Raw genomic sequence first — 15,375 nt, forward strand, 5'->3', positions numbered from 1 at the left:
CGCCCAAAGACGCCCTCCCCATCTTCTTCTCTCCGGGAGGCAGCCCAGCCTTCTGCCCCACCCAAGCCCTGTGCCAGGGGAATTTCCCCACCCCCAGGCACCATTCCAGGTCTAAACAGACCCCACTTCCCCAACCCTTAGTTACCTTCTAGGGTGACTCCAGCCAGTGGCCCCGGTGGAGGGAGCTGCCTCACAAGGGAGCCTGGAGCAGAGTCCAGGGCCCTGGAGTCCTGCACCCCGGTGCCCACGCAGTCTCCACCTGCCTGTCCATCCCTGAGTCCTCCCACAGAATGAGCTGAGTCAGGGGCAGGGAGGGGCCTCCACGTTTTATTAGGGATACGGCAGAAGCAGAGGCTGGAAGCAGAGCAGCCGCGTTTTTTAACAACAGATAAATTAACCGCAGTGCGGGGATGGGAGGAGGGGGCGCGGGCGGGTGGAGACTGGGCCAGGTGCTTTAATATAAAAAAAAACAACAACAAAAAAGACAACAAATGGGCCCCAAAGACATGGGGCAGGAGAGGGCAGCACCATCCAGACAGCGGGGAGGGCCAGGGCAGACAGAGAGAAGGCAACTTGACCCCTCGCCCCTGAACTCCACCAGCACGGGGCTTCTGAGGCAGGGGAGCTGCCAGGGTGGGTGGAGATGGCACGGCTGGTGGGCAGGAAGCCCAGCACCACAAGATGGCTCAGCCTGAAGTGGGAGCTGGGGGCCGGGACACAGCGGCCTCGAACCCCCAGTCCCGCAGAGGAAGAGCCTTACTCTGGGTGAGAGAAGGGACCAAGGGTGGGGTCTCTCCCTGAGCTGAGAGCGGTCATCTCCTCCACAGCAGCGGCGGGCAGTGGGGTGTGCCGGGGACCCCCTTCACCTTCTTGTCCATCTACCTCCTTGGTCCCTTCAGGGAGGGGCCCCACGGGCCCCGAGGGGGCGGGGCGTGAGGCGAGCCGGCCCAGTCCGCGGTCTCCGACGCCAGAGCGGGGCGTGGCCGCTGCAACCGCTCAGCCCTGACTCCCGCAGGAGGACAGCGAGTCATAGAGTGAGTCACTGAGAGATTCTGAGGTCTCCAGCCCCGGGGGACCCCCACTGGCCACTCTCCCTTCCTCGCCCACGTCCGATGTGCTGGGGGTGCGGCTCCCCCCAAACGCTGGGCCCTGGGGCGCAGGAGCTGGGCGGCTGGGCTCCAGGCTCCGCTTTCCGTCCACGTCCACGGGCAGGGCCTGGGGAAGGAGGGAAGGCTCGGGAGGAAGCTCCTCTCACCCTCCCCGCCTGAGAGGCTCTGCCCACCTGACGGGGGCGCTGCAGAGGAAGCAGGCTGGAGGCGCGACGGAGCACAGTCCTACAGTCCCACCAAGGTTCCGGAAGGGAGAGAAGCCCTTTCGCCAAGAGGGGTGTGAGAAGGTGGGGGTGGGCGGTGGGCTGCCGACTCAGTCCTCCTCCCGGACAGGGCTGTACCTCACCCCATGTCGTTCCCTCCTGCCCTCCAGTGCTGTTCCCTTTTCCCCTTCGGCCATGCTCACCATGGGGGTCCTGGGCAGCCCCTCCAGTTGTCGGGGTGGGCATAGGAAAGGGTCAGAGGAGCCGCTGGCTGCCCTCGCGTTGGGGAAGGTCCAGTTCTTGGCCAGCTGGACAGGAGCAGGAGGACCTGGGTCTTCACAAGGATCTATGCAGGGACAAGGGGAAGGTGGGTGGTGGGTGGAGCTCCCAGAGAGGCCCACCCCCCTGCCCAGGCACTCACCGTGGGGACAGGTCTGATGGCCCCGGTGGCCCGGAGCAGCGGTGAGCAGGGCGGGGAAGGCCGGCATGCTGGGGTGCCGCCCGCTCACCAGCAGCTCCTCTATGCCAGGCACCTCACGCTCCAGTGTGTGGGCACGGCGGGGGACTTTGGTAAGGGGTGGGGGCCGAGCTGGGGGCACCCCGGCTGGGGGCTCCAGCCGTGGTGGCTTGGTCTTGGGAAGATTCTTACTGGGGGTCCCACTGCTGCCATGGTCTGGGGGCGGGAAGGTCCCAATGCCACTGTCCAGAGTTCGAGTCAAAGAGCCACAGGCTGGGGAGGGGAGGGCAAGTCAGGGATGTGAAGCTGCAAGCGGCTCAGCCCCTCTGCTTTCTTCTGGCTTTCTGCCCCTGCCCAGGTTCCACCCTTGGTCAGGGCCCCTCCTGGCCCCACCGGCTCAGTCATCCCTGCCTGCCCTGCCCCACCTCCCCTAGTCCTGGGGAAGAGGGCAAGGCAGGTACCCTATTAGGCAGGGAGGGATTTATTCCTGTGCAGCCCCATTGCCCACTGATGCTTGGCACCAAGATGCTATAGGGCCTGGCACCTGCCGTGGTGACAGGAAGGAGTAAAGCAAGCAGGGGGTAAGGGGCAGGTCCCAGCCTTGGCCCTTGACCCTGCTGACCTGTGAAATGTGAGGTGGGCACTGGCTCAGCCAGACTGTCCTCTGAGGGCATCTCTTCCCGCCTCCCCGGCTCGCTGCTTGGCTGTACAGGGTACAGGAGACCTCAGAGCCCATTCCTCCTCCACCCTAATCCCCTCCATCAGGATCCTTGGAGTATGGGTCTGAGAGTCCTGGCAATCTGCCAGCCCTCAGGAGGCCCTCTCCCCTCCCCATTCTCCTCGGAGACCAGAAAGGCATCCAGCAGCTTCCAGGCCCCAGGGAAGGGGAGCCCTCCAGGCGGTAAGAGACCTGGCAGGGCCACAGAGCCAGGCCCTCCACCCAGCCTGCGCCCCAGGAACTTACCTTCCCAGGAGGTTTTCCGCAGCCCTGAAGAGGGCCCACCAGGCCATTTCGGGGCCCACAGGCCGGCCAGGGGTTCTTGGGGTCAGAGGACACTGGCTGGAAATCGCCATACTCAGGTTTGGGCTCCCGCCAGCTCTTGGGGGGCAGCTCCTTGCCATCCACCCTAGGGGAGGCAGTGCAGATTGCTGTGAGGAAGGCCTGAGCCCACTCACACATTCTGGCCTCCCTCCCTCCAATGGTGCTGGGCCTAGTGAGGCACCCACTGCTCCCTGCCCCTGGGGAAGAGGACATATCCCTGGTGGCTTCCCACATCAACCTCTCCTGACACCAGGAACAGGCCAAGACCCCAGGGAAAACTCCAGAGGATCAGCAGGGGCAGGGAATATGGGAGAACTCCCCCAAAGCTACTCAGGGTCAAGCCTAGAGACCTCTCCGACAATGTCTGCCGGTAGAGAGCAGACTCCATCACATACTGGTCCACACGCGACACACCGTGCCTACCCCAGCTGACTCTGAGCGCACTTGCTGTCCAAACCACACCCTACCTGGAGCCCGATTCCTGAGGACATTCTGCCTTACCTGGCCCAGACACAGCAACCCCAAGATGGGGTAGCCCCTTCTCTAAACCACAGCTCCTTTTGCTGAGTCTATGGCAGGTGCCAAAGGGCAAGATGGGAAGGGAGCCCTCCTTTTTCTACAGGATAGAAAACCCCAGAGGGAGAAGACCTGCATCAGCCCAGTTAGGTACTAGCACTCCCTTAACTACTGCAATGCTGCACCTCAGACAGGCTGCCTCACCTGACTCAAGACAGTCCAAGAAAATGTAGACTGTTAACTCTTCTCAAATGAGAAACTGGGTCTCAGCAAGTTGAATATCAGCCAGCCATAGAGGAGGGGAGCTGGGACACAAACCCCTGGCCCCTTGTTCGAGGCCCCAGTCTCTCCTCTGGGCCAGGCCGTTAACCCTCAAGATGCTTTGGTGCCATTTCATTTGACCTCCTACACCCTTTGACCTCTGGGAAGCCCCAGTTCCTGGGAAAGGCAGTCCCAACCCCAGGGATGCCCGTGTAGGGAAAAGGGCCCCCAGCCACCAAGCCCCTGCCAGCTGGTCCCAGGCTCTCACCTGTTGAGCAGCTGCTGCATGAAGGTGTCCGCACCCTGGTACATGCCGGCCAGCTGGCCCTGCACCTGCCCCAGGCCTGCACCGGGCCCTGGCGCTGGTCCTCCGGGCCGTGGCCGGGCCCTGCTGCTCAGGTAGGCCTTCTCCTCCTCCAGTGCCCGGCGCAGGTCTTCCGCCTTGGCCATCAGCTTGGAGATGTTGAGGCTCTCGGCCTCCAGCTTCCGGGCTTCCATCTTGACCTCCTTCCGGAGCGGGGAGCCCCCGCCAGCCCCTTCCTTGCCCTTGGCGGCCTCTGTGCGGCGGTTCAGTGCTGGCAGCTTGCTCTTCTTAAGGCCGAACCAGCTGGCGATGCTGCTAGCGTTGCGGTGCTTGGCCTCGGTGCCGGGGGCCCGCTCCTGGCCCTGGAGCCGCAGCATGTTCTCCTCGATGCCCTTCATCACCTTCTCCTCAATGGCCGAGTGTGGGGCCCGCCCCTCAGGGCCTGGGCCTGGGTCGGCAGGGCCAGGTGCTGGGGGTGTGGGCTGGGCTGTAGTGCCGCTGCTGTCTGCCCAGGGTGGGCCCTTCCCCTTGTCAGGCTTGGGGGGCTCCTTGGTGGCTGGTGGGGCCACAGGTCGGGGCACCACCTTGGTGGGCGACTTAGAAGGCAGCTTTGTCGGGCTGCCATGGGGACTCTTATTGGGCTTGCCGAGGCTGGGGGTTGAGGTTGGCACTTTGGCAGGGGTGCGGGGTACCTGGGGGCACAGGGCCCCTGCCAGCCGGCTCTTGGCCAGCTCCACTTTGGTGAGGCAGCTCCTTGGTGAGACAGGCTCCAGGTCCACCCGGGCCCCCATGGAGTGGGAAGAGTAGACTCGGGACCCAGGGTCCCCCAGGAGCCCAGATTCCTGTTGCTTCAGGCTGCTTGTGCCTAAGGCCACGGCCCCCCGCAGGGCCCCCTTGGCTTCTGGCTGCTCAGGGGGCCTGGAGGCAGAGGGCGCTGTGTCTCCGGTGCTCTCCCCTGACTTCCCTCCTCCCCGGGCCTTGTCGGTGCCAGGCCTAGCTGGCACCCCATTCTTTTCTGGGCCCTGGGGCCCCTCGGGGCCAGTCTTCAGTTTCCCCAGGGCTGCTAGTCTGTCCCGCAGAGGTGTGTAGCCAGGATCCCCAGGTCGCCGGCCCGGCCCCTGACCAGTTTTCTTGGACGAGCTGCCGGGGGTCCTGCGGCCAGGGTGGGGAGACTCCGAGCCTGCCTTGTCCAAACTCTTCTCCTGGGCACTCTCATAGGGGCAGGATTCTGGGTGGCAAGGGCTGGAAGGGACTCCAGGGCTTCTGAGGACCTCAGGGGCCCGTGGCACCTCCAGAGTTAGTTGTGGGTAGGTGGGTACCTGCAGCGGGGATGGAGGTGGCTCTGGGGAAGGCCCCCTAAAGGTGCTCCGGGAAAGGTCCAGAATGTTCTCGTAGCAAGGAGACACCACTGGTACCGGGGAAAGCGTAGTGGACAAGGCTGGCTGGGGAGGTCTGAGCTGTGCAGAATCTGGGGTTGTGGGGCAGGGTGACGGGCTGGTGGGCAGACCCTGCACCCCCTCTGGGGACAGCTCTCCTCCGCCCAGACCCCTGCGGGCCGGCAGCGGGGAGGGGCTGCCGTCTGAGCCACTGTTCCGACAGGGGATTCGGGAGTTCCGGGGGAGCTGGGGGCTGAGCTGGGGGCCCCCTGGGCTGGGTACCTTCTCTGAGGCTGGAGGCAGCTTTAGAAACTTGAGGCCTCTGGCTGGAGAGGGCAGAAGGGGTCCTTGGGCTTCCCCGGGAGAAGGGGAGCCAATTTGGAGCTTGCTTTTCACCTGAGATGAGGAGTGGGGGTGGCCAGACCGTGAGCCCAGGGGGGCGTCCCCTGCACCCATGAACACGCTGAGGAAGGGGAGAGGCCCCTGGCCCTCTGAGGTAGCACCAAAGCCCGGCCTGTGGGCCTCCGGGGTACCCCCTCCCCAAGCTGACTTGGGGAGGCCTTTGGACTTGGACAGCTGTGGGGGCCCCTGGTCTGGGGAGGATGGCTGCCTGGGACCCGGCTGTTCCCCGCCGAGTGGGCAAGCGGCCCCGGCCAAGAAGGCCTGTAGGTAAGACTCCGTGTCCTCAAGGAGCTGGCCCAGGTTCAGCTGTTTGCGGGCCAGGGCCCCGAGCAGGGTGTCAGGGCTGGGTGCCTCGTTGGGGTCACCTGCCTCATCAGAAGAGGAGGAGGAGCTGCTGCCTGGGGCGCAGGGTGGCCCGGAACCGGTGCCCTGGGCCTGTGGGGAGCCCCTACTAGGGCCCCAGGGCCGCCCAGCACTCTCTTCCTCCCCTGGGCCCCCTAAGAGGCGCTCCCAGTGCAGCAGGCCTCCCAGGCTACCAGGACCTAGTAGCAGGTAGGGGGCCCAGGGAGAGGGTTCAGGCTGAGGTGGGCCACATAGCTCGCCATTGATGGGCTCTGGGGAGCCGGAACCCTCGCCTGGAGGCGGCCAGGGGGTGGCAGGTGAGCACAGAAGCAAGGGGTCAGTCTCTTCCAGGGCTCTCAGCACCTCCAGGATCTGGGCTTTCTTTCGAAGGAACGGGGATAGGGCCTCCAGCGCTGGGGATGGGGCGGCCGGGGGTCCTGGGCCTCCTGGCCGCAGCTGCTGCTCCCAACACACCTTGGGGGAGAAATGGCATGAGGAGGAGACTATGTGCAGGCCGGGGACCCGAGCTGGCATAACTGAGTATGCCAGGAACAGAGCTGGCCTGGTTTGTCTGTGTCCCCAAAAATGAACTGATAGCTTCTGGGATATGCTGGAAAGCTTCCCCAGGAGTCTCTGAGTCCGGGTTACCCCAGCTGTCCTTCCTGGCACACCTGGGGTTGGGTGGGCACCCATCTCCCTTTTCTGGTTATCTCAGCACCACTTGCTACCAGTATTTGTGGGTCAACAGGGCTGACCACCCACAACCCTGGTATCTATGTTTGCCCCAGGGGAGGGAGGCCTGTCCACTTCTCAGGCTCCAGAAAGAACACAGACTCAAGAAAGGGATGTGATGTGGCCAAGTCCTAAGTCAGTTGCTGCAGGCAAGCCCGGGCCTCCTCAGGTCAGGCAGCTGTCCTGCTGAGCTGATCCCCGTGGAGAAGCAGACTGGGAATGACTCCATTGCAAACCTTTCCTGCTTCTCCCAGGCCCCTTCTTAGGCCCCGTCTAATCTGGTACAGTGGTTAACTACATGGGCTCTAGAGCCAGATTGTAGGGGTTCAAGACCCAGATCCACTGCTTAACTAGTTATATGACTTTCAGCAAGTTATTTAATCTCTAAGCTTCATTGTATCACCTGTAAAATAGGATGGTGATTATGTTTAATCTCACAAAATAAGATGAATGAAACCAGATATGCAAAAGAATGAATGAGTAATAGTTCTGGACTGGGATAAGTAAATATGTGTATGATTATAAATTTATGCCAAAAATTACCAAAAAAAAATATAAATGAGATCCAGGTGTCCAGCACAGTGCCTGGCACAGACTAAGAGCTCAGGAAGTATTAACTGTGAGGCTGACTGCTGTACTATAACGCCTCTGCTCACGAGACCAGTGGCTGGGGGTGGGGATCTGTTTTTCTTGGTACGAGGCTGACAGCTGAGGGCTCACACCCAGCCTGGACAAGAATCTGTGTGCCCGGAAGCAGCCCTTCCCCTGGGACTCATTAGGAAACAGCCGTGGAGCACCGGCTGACGAGCCCGGAGCCAGCGGAGCCACAGACCACAGTGCCCAGCGCTCCTACCTCTCTCTGCCCAGCACAGCGCCCCAGAGGCAGCGAGGTGGCTGGTCCCTCAGCGGAGCTCAGGGAGGGAGAGGCTGGTGGCTCTGAAGGCAGCTGGAGTGGGACGAGTGGGATCTGCAGGGGAGAGGCGAGGTTAGCACAGGTGCTGTCCGTCCCAGGTCCCTACTCCCACAGGAAGCTATGGCTTCCCATCCAGGGGCAGGGAAACATTTTTCCAAGTCTGTTCCTTGGGTGACATCTCCCGGCCCAAGGTGTGGCTCTCACCACTTGGTCAGAGGAGCCTCGGGAGACCACAGCACAGGTAGATTGAAGACGTGCAAGCCCAGGTGGCCGGGAGGTGGGACAGGGTAGGGAGATCTGGAGAAAGAGGAGTGCCCCTGGGCCAGCAGGCAGTGGCAGGCCTAACCCAGGTGTCCAGCGAGCCTCCAGGACCCTCTGCTTTTCTGAGGGGCCTCCTCCCTGATTACAGAGAGGGTGAGCCTCGAGGCCCCTTCTTGTGCTGACTACCCGTGACCCAGCATCCACGGGGTTGGCTGAGACTAAGGGAAGAGGCATTTGTTACTGGGTCCTGGAAAAGAGACGGTGGGAGTTATCACTTCTGTCTCCCCTGAATGGCCTCATGTGAAATCTCTGCTCTGAGGATTACAAAAGTAGTATTGTTTCTGGCTGCACCACACGGCATGTGGGATCTTAGTTCCCCAACCAGGGATCAATCCTACGCCCCCTGCAGTGGAAGAGTGGAGTCCTAACCACTGGACCGCCAGGGAATTCCCACAAAAGTAGTACTTAATCATGGATCACTTCTCTCTCATTCCCCTTCTGCTAGGCATGTCGACTAGATACAAGTCAGCTTTAACTCTCCCCGTCTCATTCTCCATGGCTGTTAAATCCTGTCTCTGCGGTGTCTCTGCCTCCCCTCCAGCCTGGCCAGCTGCAGCCTCTCCTGCGGCCCACGATCCTCACACCTCTAGCCTGCTCAGCATTTCAGTCTCTCTGACCTGGCTGGGTGGCTTTTCAATCTCCTGTGTACCAGGCAGCCTAAAGCATCTTTCTCTTCTTTGTCTAAAGCGTCTCTGTACTCATAGCCTCCTCTGCCTGCCCAATGCCTCCAGAGACAAGTCTGAAGCCCTCTGCCGGCATTCCGGCCGGGCCTGCTGGTCCTTCCGGTCCTTCCCTGACACCATCCCCAGCTCTCTCTCACTCACTCTTTACACATCCTTTGCTCAAGTCCAGCTAAACAACTCTCGGCTCCCTAGGATTCCCTGTTCTGTTCCTTCCACAGGGAACCCCTTCTCCCAGACCCCTACTGCAGTCTTTTAAAATCTCCCATCCATCAGGGCCCAGGTCTGACGTCACCTCCTTCAAGGAACCCTCCCCAGCCCATCTCTGATGGCCCCTCTGCCCCTTGGGCTCTTGGTCAGCAGTGTCACACTCTGTAGCCCTGCCTTAGTGTCCAGCAGCCCCAGCTCTCAGCGGTTACGTTCGCTCTGCACAGGCCACAGCTCTGTCCAATTCCATATCTGTTGGCAAAGGCACTGCTCACAGTAAGAGCTTAATTAGCATTTGCTCAATGGAGCCTCCATCCTAGCGAAGCACAACTTGGAAATAACATTAATAATGACAACTAGCCACCAGTCACTGACTATCTACTACGGGCCAAGCACTAGATATCTCATTTAATCCTCACAACAACCGCAATAGAGGTATTTTTATCCCCATTTATAAGGGAAAAAACCTGTGGTTTGTGTGGTTAAATAATTTACCCAAGGTCGCACAGCTAAGAATTAGATAAGTTAGGGACCCAATCCAAGTTTATCTGAGGCCAAGGTTCGTGCTCTTTCCATTATGTCATGTTACTTCTGGGGAAGATCAGCCTATGGTCCCAAACCCCAAAATTCATTTAAAAATTCCCAATTCAAATCCCAGAATTCATTTAAGTAAAAAACAAATGATTTCAGGATGATCTTCACCTCTGTTATCATCAGTCACTGAGAAGGGTATGGACAACAGGGTAAGCTTGGCTGGTGTGGGTCAGGTCTCTGGGGATTCCTGGGTCAACCCTACAGTACGGACAGACCCAAGGCAGGGGGAGCTGCAGAGTCACTGCCGCTGATTCACCCAGGTCTGCACCGCCCTGGTGAGACAGGGGCTGCGGAAAGGCCATGGTGGTGAGACGCTTTCTCTGCCAGGGGTCAGGTTTCCCAGAGAGCTGAGGGCATCCTGCTCAGGATCTGGGGGCCAAGAGCTGCCTGGTTTGCATCACAGACACACAAATTCAGACATACACACAAGGCGTTTCTCTTCTTGTCAAGGTCAGGGTGGGTTGGCGGTGTGCTGGTTGACCTCAGAACCCACCGTTCACCTCAGGTACCTGGAGCCGCTCCTGACCCACCCAGGTCTCACCCCATCCTTGGGGCTTCCTGACAGAGTGGACCCCAAGTGACATCTTAACTGAGCCCAGGACTTATTCCCAGTAGCCTCCTGCTTCTCCTGGGTAAGGCAGGTTTCAGGGCTAGAAGCAGGGACAGCGTCTGCAGCCATGCTTGGGTCGGTGGGTGAGCACATGCAGCTAGGCATGCGGAGTCATCCAGGTGAAGTGCCTTTCCTGACCTCTCTGTGACACCAAGCACTGGGTGCCTTACACCTGGCCCCACCCCTGCCCCTGGCCAAGAAGAAGGCAATGCAGTGGCCAAAGGGGCACCTTGGCAGCTCGAAATAATGGCATTTTCAGCCTCCACCCATCTGAAGGAGGAGGAAGCAAGGATCTTTTCTGTCAACAAGAAGGGATACCGTCCAGCTGGGCGGGGAGCACCTGGGAGGTGGGGGAGAGCCAAGCTTAAGGGAACTCAGGAAGTTTCTCCCTAATCTAAGGCTCAGATCTATCAGGCTAGGTCGGCCTGCCCTGGATGGCCACAGCCCCCAGAATGGAGGGCAATGGCTGACGGCCTACTTCTGTAGGTGTCTGGGAGAAGAGAGGGTGATGATATTGACAGGGCTGGGGGGAGGCAGGAAGCCGAGATGTGAGGAAGGAAGGAGAATCTCTTGTGCCCACCTGAGGGAGGGAGCCTGCTGTGAGCTGAAGTTTCTGCTGAAACAGGGCGCTCAGCATCTGGTTCTGCCGTTCCAGGTCAAATACCCTCTTCTTCAGCTTGATGCACTCCTCCCGCAGGTCCTGCCACCCCCGGGAGGTGGAGGAAGACAAAGAGAGGATGGTGGGGAGAGGAAGAGTGGTATGAGCACAGTCGCCTTCATCAGAGCAGCGGGCACTCCTGCTGGGCATGCCCTTCTCTTGCAACCTCCTTCTTTGAGGGAGCTGACCCTGCCTATGTTTACGGCTATCACATCTTCTGGGGATGGTAAATTTTCTAACGTTTACCACCCCTGGTCAGAGGTAATTCCGTTCCCTTTGGCAACTTTCACAATCCTGGAGCCAATCCCCTGCCTCTTAGAAAGCACACGTCAAAGAAGGGCCCATATAAGGCAGAGGAAGACCTGGGGGTCAGTGGCCCACATGTCAAGAAATTACCCACACTACTTGAGTAAATATTTAGATGTCACCTTATGCTTACAACATCGACATTGCTATCAGGGCCATCGAAACCTGGAGAAACTAGCTGGGGCCAGGATAACAGAAGGATTCAAGCCCAAATCAAAGTTACCATAGCTTAGAGACTTGGCCTTACCTAGCCAAGTATGGACTGTCCAAGACAGAGAAAGGGGACTCACTGGAGGGCCAAGACGCCATTTCCACCCTCCTCTATTCCCTATCTAAACAGGTACAGGGGTCCACAGGAAGGCCCTCCCCTGCTGTACCCAGGGCCTCCTCCCAGGGCATCTGGGCTCAGGGCAGAGGGTGAGAAAGTCTCTTGTGGCCTTTTACCTTTTGGTTCAGCAGCGCCTGCACCACATGGTTGGCAACCTGGGGACAGAAAGGCAGAGCTGAGGAAGAGCTGTCAGCCAACCCAGCCTCTGCCTGGGATCGACAAGCTATCCGCCCTGTGGGGAGCATCAGTTCCACAGACCTCGTCCAGACAGCGCTCGTAGGTCTCCCGCTGGTTTTCATTGGCCTGGGCGAGCGCCGAGTTCTCTGCCTGCAGGAAGGAAGAGGAGGGCAAATAGGAAGCTAAGGGATCATTCTTCCCCCGGGCAAGTCCCTCTTGGGGAAGGGGAGGCAAGGAGCCTACTAGCTCTACCCCTGCCCCAGCTCTTGGCTCTGGTCTGATTCTGCCAGGGGGAGGCCTGCAGACCCAGGGCATGAAGAAGGCAGAGCTGAGATGGCTGGTTTTTTGTTACCCCAACTTCAGCCAGTGAGGCTGCAGGGGCTGGGGAGACAGAGCAACCAGGAGGACCGAAGGTGGGAGGTGCCAAAAGTAACCCTTATTTCCCTGGGGAGAGGGCAGAGGAGCCTGGAGGGAGGAGGGCAGGGTCTTAGGCATGTAGTAAAAGGCCTAGTTTAAGGATCCATGTCTTTGTCCCTCAACTCCTGACACCTTTCTGTGGCCTCTGCGGCCACCCCTTTCCTAGAGCAGGGGCATGAAAGGGGAGAAGAGGGGTAAAGAAGGGAGACATTCTGGGGGCTAGGATGGCCCCCCCTTGCGCACGCCTCTTGTCCTGCGCCGGCACGCAGGCTGCAGAGCAAAGAGCAAGGAAAGGGGTTCTCAGAGGGGCTCTGCTAAAGAAACGTTCAGCTCTGCTCCAGCCTGGCAAAGCAGGCTGAAGAGGAAGGCCCCCCGCACCCCAGAACCCACCCAAGCTCCCCAGGGCTCTGGCCAGCACAGCTGCCCCCCGCCGCCCCATGCCCCACCTCCAGCTCCCGCAGCCGGTGCAGGAGCTCCTGGCAGGTGCCCGGCTCCATGCTGCCCTCACCACCCTCTCCTGGCTTCGGGTTTCCAGGGCTCCCGGCCGGCTGGTCCATGGCCTCCGACATCAGGCCCTGGGGACAAGTGAGAGAAGCCCCGCAGGCTACTCCAGGGCATGGGGAGATGAGCGGAGGCGGAGGAGGACAGAGATGAAAGTTGTCAGTATTCTCGGAGTTTGGATCAGTGTGACCCCCGTGCCACGGACACTGTAGCAACTCAGGGTCAGGCTAAGACTCCTGCTCACGGGACAGATACATAGACACACTCTTCCCATCTCAAGAACAGAGACCATTGTTTTATAAAACCCATAATTGCTCTCGCCCTCTCACAGGTCACACAGACACTGGCCAGGAGCCAAGAAACCTGAATTCTCCGCTGACGCTGGCCTCAGACTGGCGCCCGGTATCCTCTCGGGCAGAGTGGGAGGTGGCCTGCAGGCCTCCAAGACTCCCTGCTTGCAGCGAGGCCCCGGGGGACCAGCCTCTGTGCATGCTGGGCCCTCCGCAGGGGTCTCTTGACACCTACCCCCCTACTGCTTGGCCAGCTCCTTCCTATTCATTCTCCAGGGCCCCCACTCCAAGGCCGGGTCAGGTACTGCTCCCGCATGGCTCTGTGACTGTCCCCCAAGACTCTGCGAGGGCAGGGTCACTGTCTTCACTTCACTGTCCACACTCACACTTCTTGGTGTGATACGTGGCATATAAGAGACAGACTGACAGCTGTACAGACTAGTGTGTCATTGCCTGAGCACACAGAGCCAGGGTTCTGACCTGTATCGCATTATGTGATCCCCCCCCCCGCCCCCAAACTGTTGCCATAGTGACTGGCTTTACCTGATTAGTCCTCACCTTCCATTTGAGTTTCAATTTCTCAGCTAGAGGAAAGTACTCATTTCCTTCCTCTGCACAAATATTGCAGAAATTTCCAGTAGATGGGAAACCCTTCCTAACATAAAAGGCGGGAGGCCCCCAGTCTACCACCAACTACTTGCCTTCCTGACCCACTGCAGCTCCCACAAAAGGGGCTTTAGCACTTTGGGACCAAGGAAGAGAGGAGCCCTCGGCAGCGATCAGGCATCTGAATGTTCTTCCCCCCCGTGGGGCACAGGGGCTGCCTCTCCCACCCCAGCCCTCCTCCTCCAGTCCCCACAGCCTCTCACCTGTCTCTGCCTTCTCACCCAGGCTGGCACACTCATGCAAGCAGCCAGAATGGTCACCTTGCCTGTGGAGACACAGAGGGAGACGACGTCAGCCATGCATTTATTGGGTTCCTGCGGCCTGGCATCCCGGGCCATAGGGATAAACAAGCCAGAGAAAGCCCTGCCTTTATGAGGCTCCCATTCTATTGGGGGAGGCAGGTAATACCAGATAAACCAATGAACAGACATCAGGTTCCAAGAAGGCTCTGGAGGTGACAGCAAGGCAGAGACCTGAATGAAGGCTGGATGAAACCCTGGAATGGGAAAAGCATTCCAGGCAGAGGAAAGAGCCCGTGCAAACATCCCCAGCTCTCAGCCAGAGGGGAATGAACAGCCACACAGCCCTTCCAAAATTCTTCTCTAATCCTCACAACCACAAAGGGAATTAAGTGCTATTATCAACACCTATATGTGAGATGAGGAAACTGAGGCACAGGAAGCTACACCACATACCCAGAGTGCATCCTGTGTGCTGGCGCTTTCTCATGCATCATCAATCGCATCTGATTCTCCTACTGACCTCGTAAAAGGAGGGCAAGGTGGGGCTGCCAGCCTGGTCTGAAGCAGGCTCCAGAGGCAAAGGATGCTGCCCACACCATATGGCAGGTTCACAAAGCACAGTAGATGGGCCTGGGTCTCCCCTTCCTATGCAACCTCTCTGTACACACACATTGTACTGTGTGCTCTGTGTAGTTAGTCCCGGTGCTCTCAGAGCTTTGCAGTTAGAGAGATCTGGGTTAGAATCTGACTCTGCAAAATCTGTTCCTCACCTGTAAAATGGGGATAAGAATACTTAGTCCATTGTGAAGCTGAAACTAACATACCATAAAAAAAAAAAAAAAAAAAAGAATACTTAGTCCAAAGGGTTGTTGGAGCATAAAGTGAGATATGTAGAGTGTCTTGCATGGACTCAATAAATGGAGGCTTTTCACGTTTTGGAGCCCACTGCTACTTCAGCGGTTCACTTGCAAGTGGACTCTGAGTCCCAGGCCCGTCACCCAGGGGGTCTGAGCAGGAGGGTCTCCTGAAGATGTGAGGTGCTGCCCCTCTGCCCTGCCCTCAGGGGCCTCCTCCTCTTCAACCCCATCCCTGCCAGCCCTCCAGCTGCAGGGCCAGCCCAGTCCTCATTCTTCTCTGCCTGATACCCTAGAAAGAGAAAGGGTAACAGCAGAAAGGGAGAATGCTCCTTTCTGGGTGGGATGGGGGAGGGAGAGAGAACAAACATGTGTGCACAATAATGGGAAGGGGGCTTCTGAAAACCAGAATAAAAGGAAAAACTGTGTAATGCGTATTTTTTAACACTCTGCCACAATCTAAAATCCTTTGTTATTTTAACGTCATAAAAATGTATCAAGTATAACTTCATTTTGCTCGCAACATTATCATGCATGATATATTTAGAAATGGACAGGCCTCGAAAGAAATGAAAAAAATTCAGGAAAAATCCTCCTTCCCACATACACAAATAGAGGTTAAAACCAAAAATGGCCTCGGGTTACCTCCACCATTGGACCAGTTCCAGGCCACCCCACATCACCCATCTCTGGGCCACCATCCTCTTGCCAGGCAGAGGCTCCCACTGCTCTAGGAGAGGCCTGTCCCCACAGATCACCAGTGTCCCCTCAGCCCCCTCACCACTTAGTTCCCCAGTGGACACCTCCAGGAGTAGAGGGGCTGGGGTGGGGAGTGTAAAAAAAAAAAAAACAGGGGGATGAAGGAGG

At 58.7% G+C, this 15,375-nt stretch overlaps 1 protein-coding gene across 1 annotated transcript; it reads right to left on the bottom strand.

Moving 5' to 3' along the window:
* Positions 1-929: 929 nt before the first annotated feature.
* Positions 930-13,644, bottom strand: NCKAP5L (NCK associated protein 5 like). The gene is made up of 12 exons (XM_082850547.1): positions 13,616-13,644; positions 12,402-12,559; positions 11,620-11,688; positions 11,478-11,516; positions 10,650-10,769; positions 7,598-7,711; positions 3,857-6,486; positions 2,734-2,896; positions 2,392-2,473; positions 1,734-2,042; positions 1,516-1,658; positions 930-1,215 (listed from the first exon to the last, which is right to left on the bottom strand). The coding sequence occupies exons 2-12, from the start codon at positions 12,522-12,524 to the stop codon at positions 997-999; spliced, it is 4,011 nt and encodes a 1,336-aa protein (XP_082706673.1). The 5' UTR covers positions 12,525-12,559; positions 13,616-13,644; the 3' UTR covers positions 930-996.
* Between the last annotated feature and the right edge of the window lie 1,731 nt (positions 13,645-15,375).

The sequence above is a fragment of the Leucopleurus acutus genome (genome assembly GCF_964270905.1).
Source record: "Leucopleurus acutus genome assembly, chromosome: 11".
Taxonomy (NCBI): Eukaryota; Metazoa; Chordata; class Mammalia; order Artiodactyla; family Delphinidae; genus Leucopleurus; species Leucopleurus acutus.

What these genes read in the sequence shown, in the direction of transcription:
- NCKAP5L (XM_082850547.1), bottom strand. Translation starts at nt 12,524, where the DNA reads ATGTCGGAGGCCATGGACCAGCCGGCCGGGAGCCCTGGAAACCCGAAG. An exon ending in ATGCAGCAGCTGCTCAACAG is followed by an intron (nt 2,897 to 3,856) that starts GTGAGAGCCTGG and finishes TGCCTCCCCTAG; the next exon opens with GGTGGATGGCAAGGAGCTGC. An exon ending in GGCTGCCCAGGACCCCCATG is followed by an intron (nt 1,216 to 1,515) that starts GTGAGCATGGCC and finishes CTCCTTCCCCAG; the next exon opens with GCCCTGCCCGTGGACGTGGA.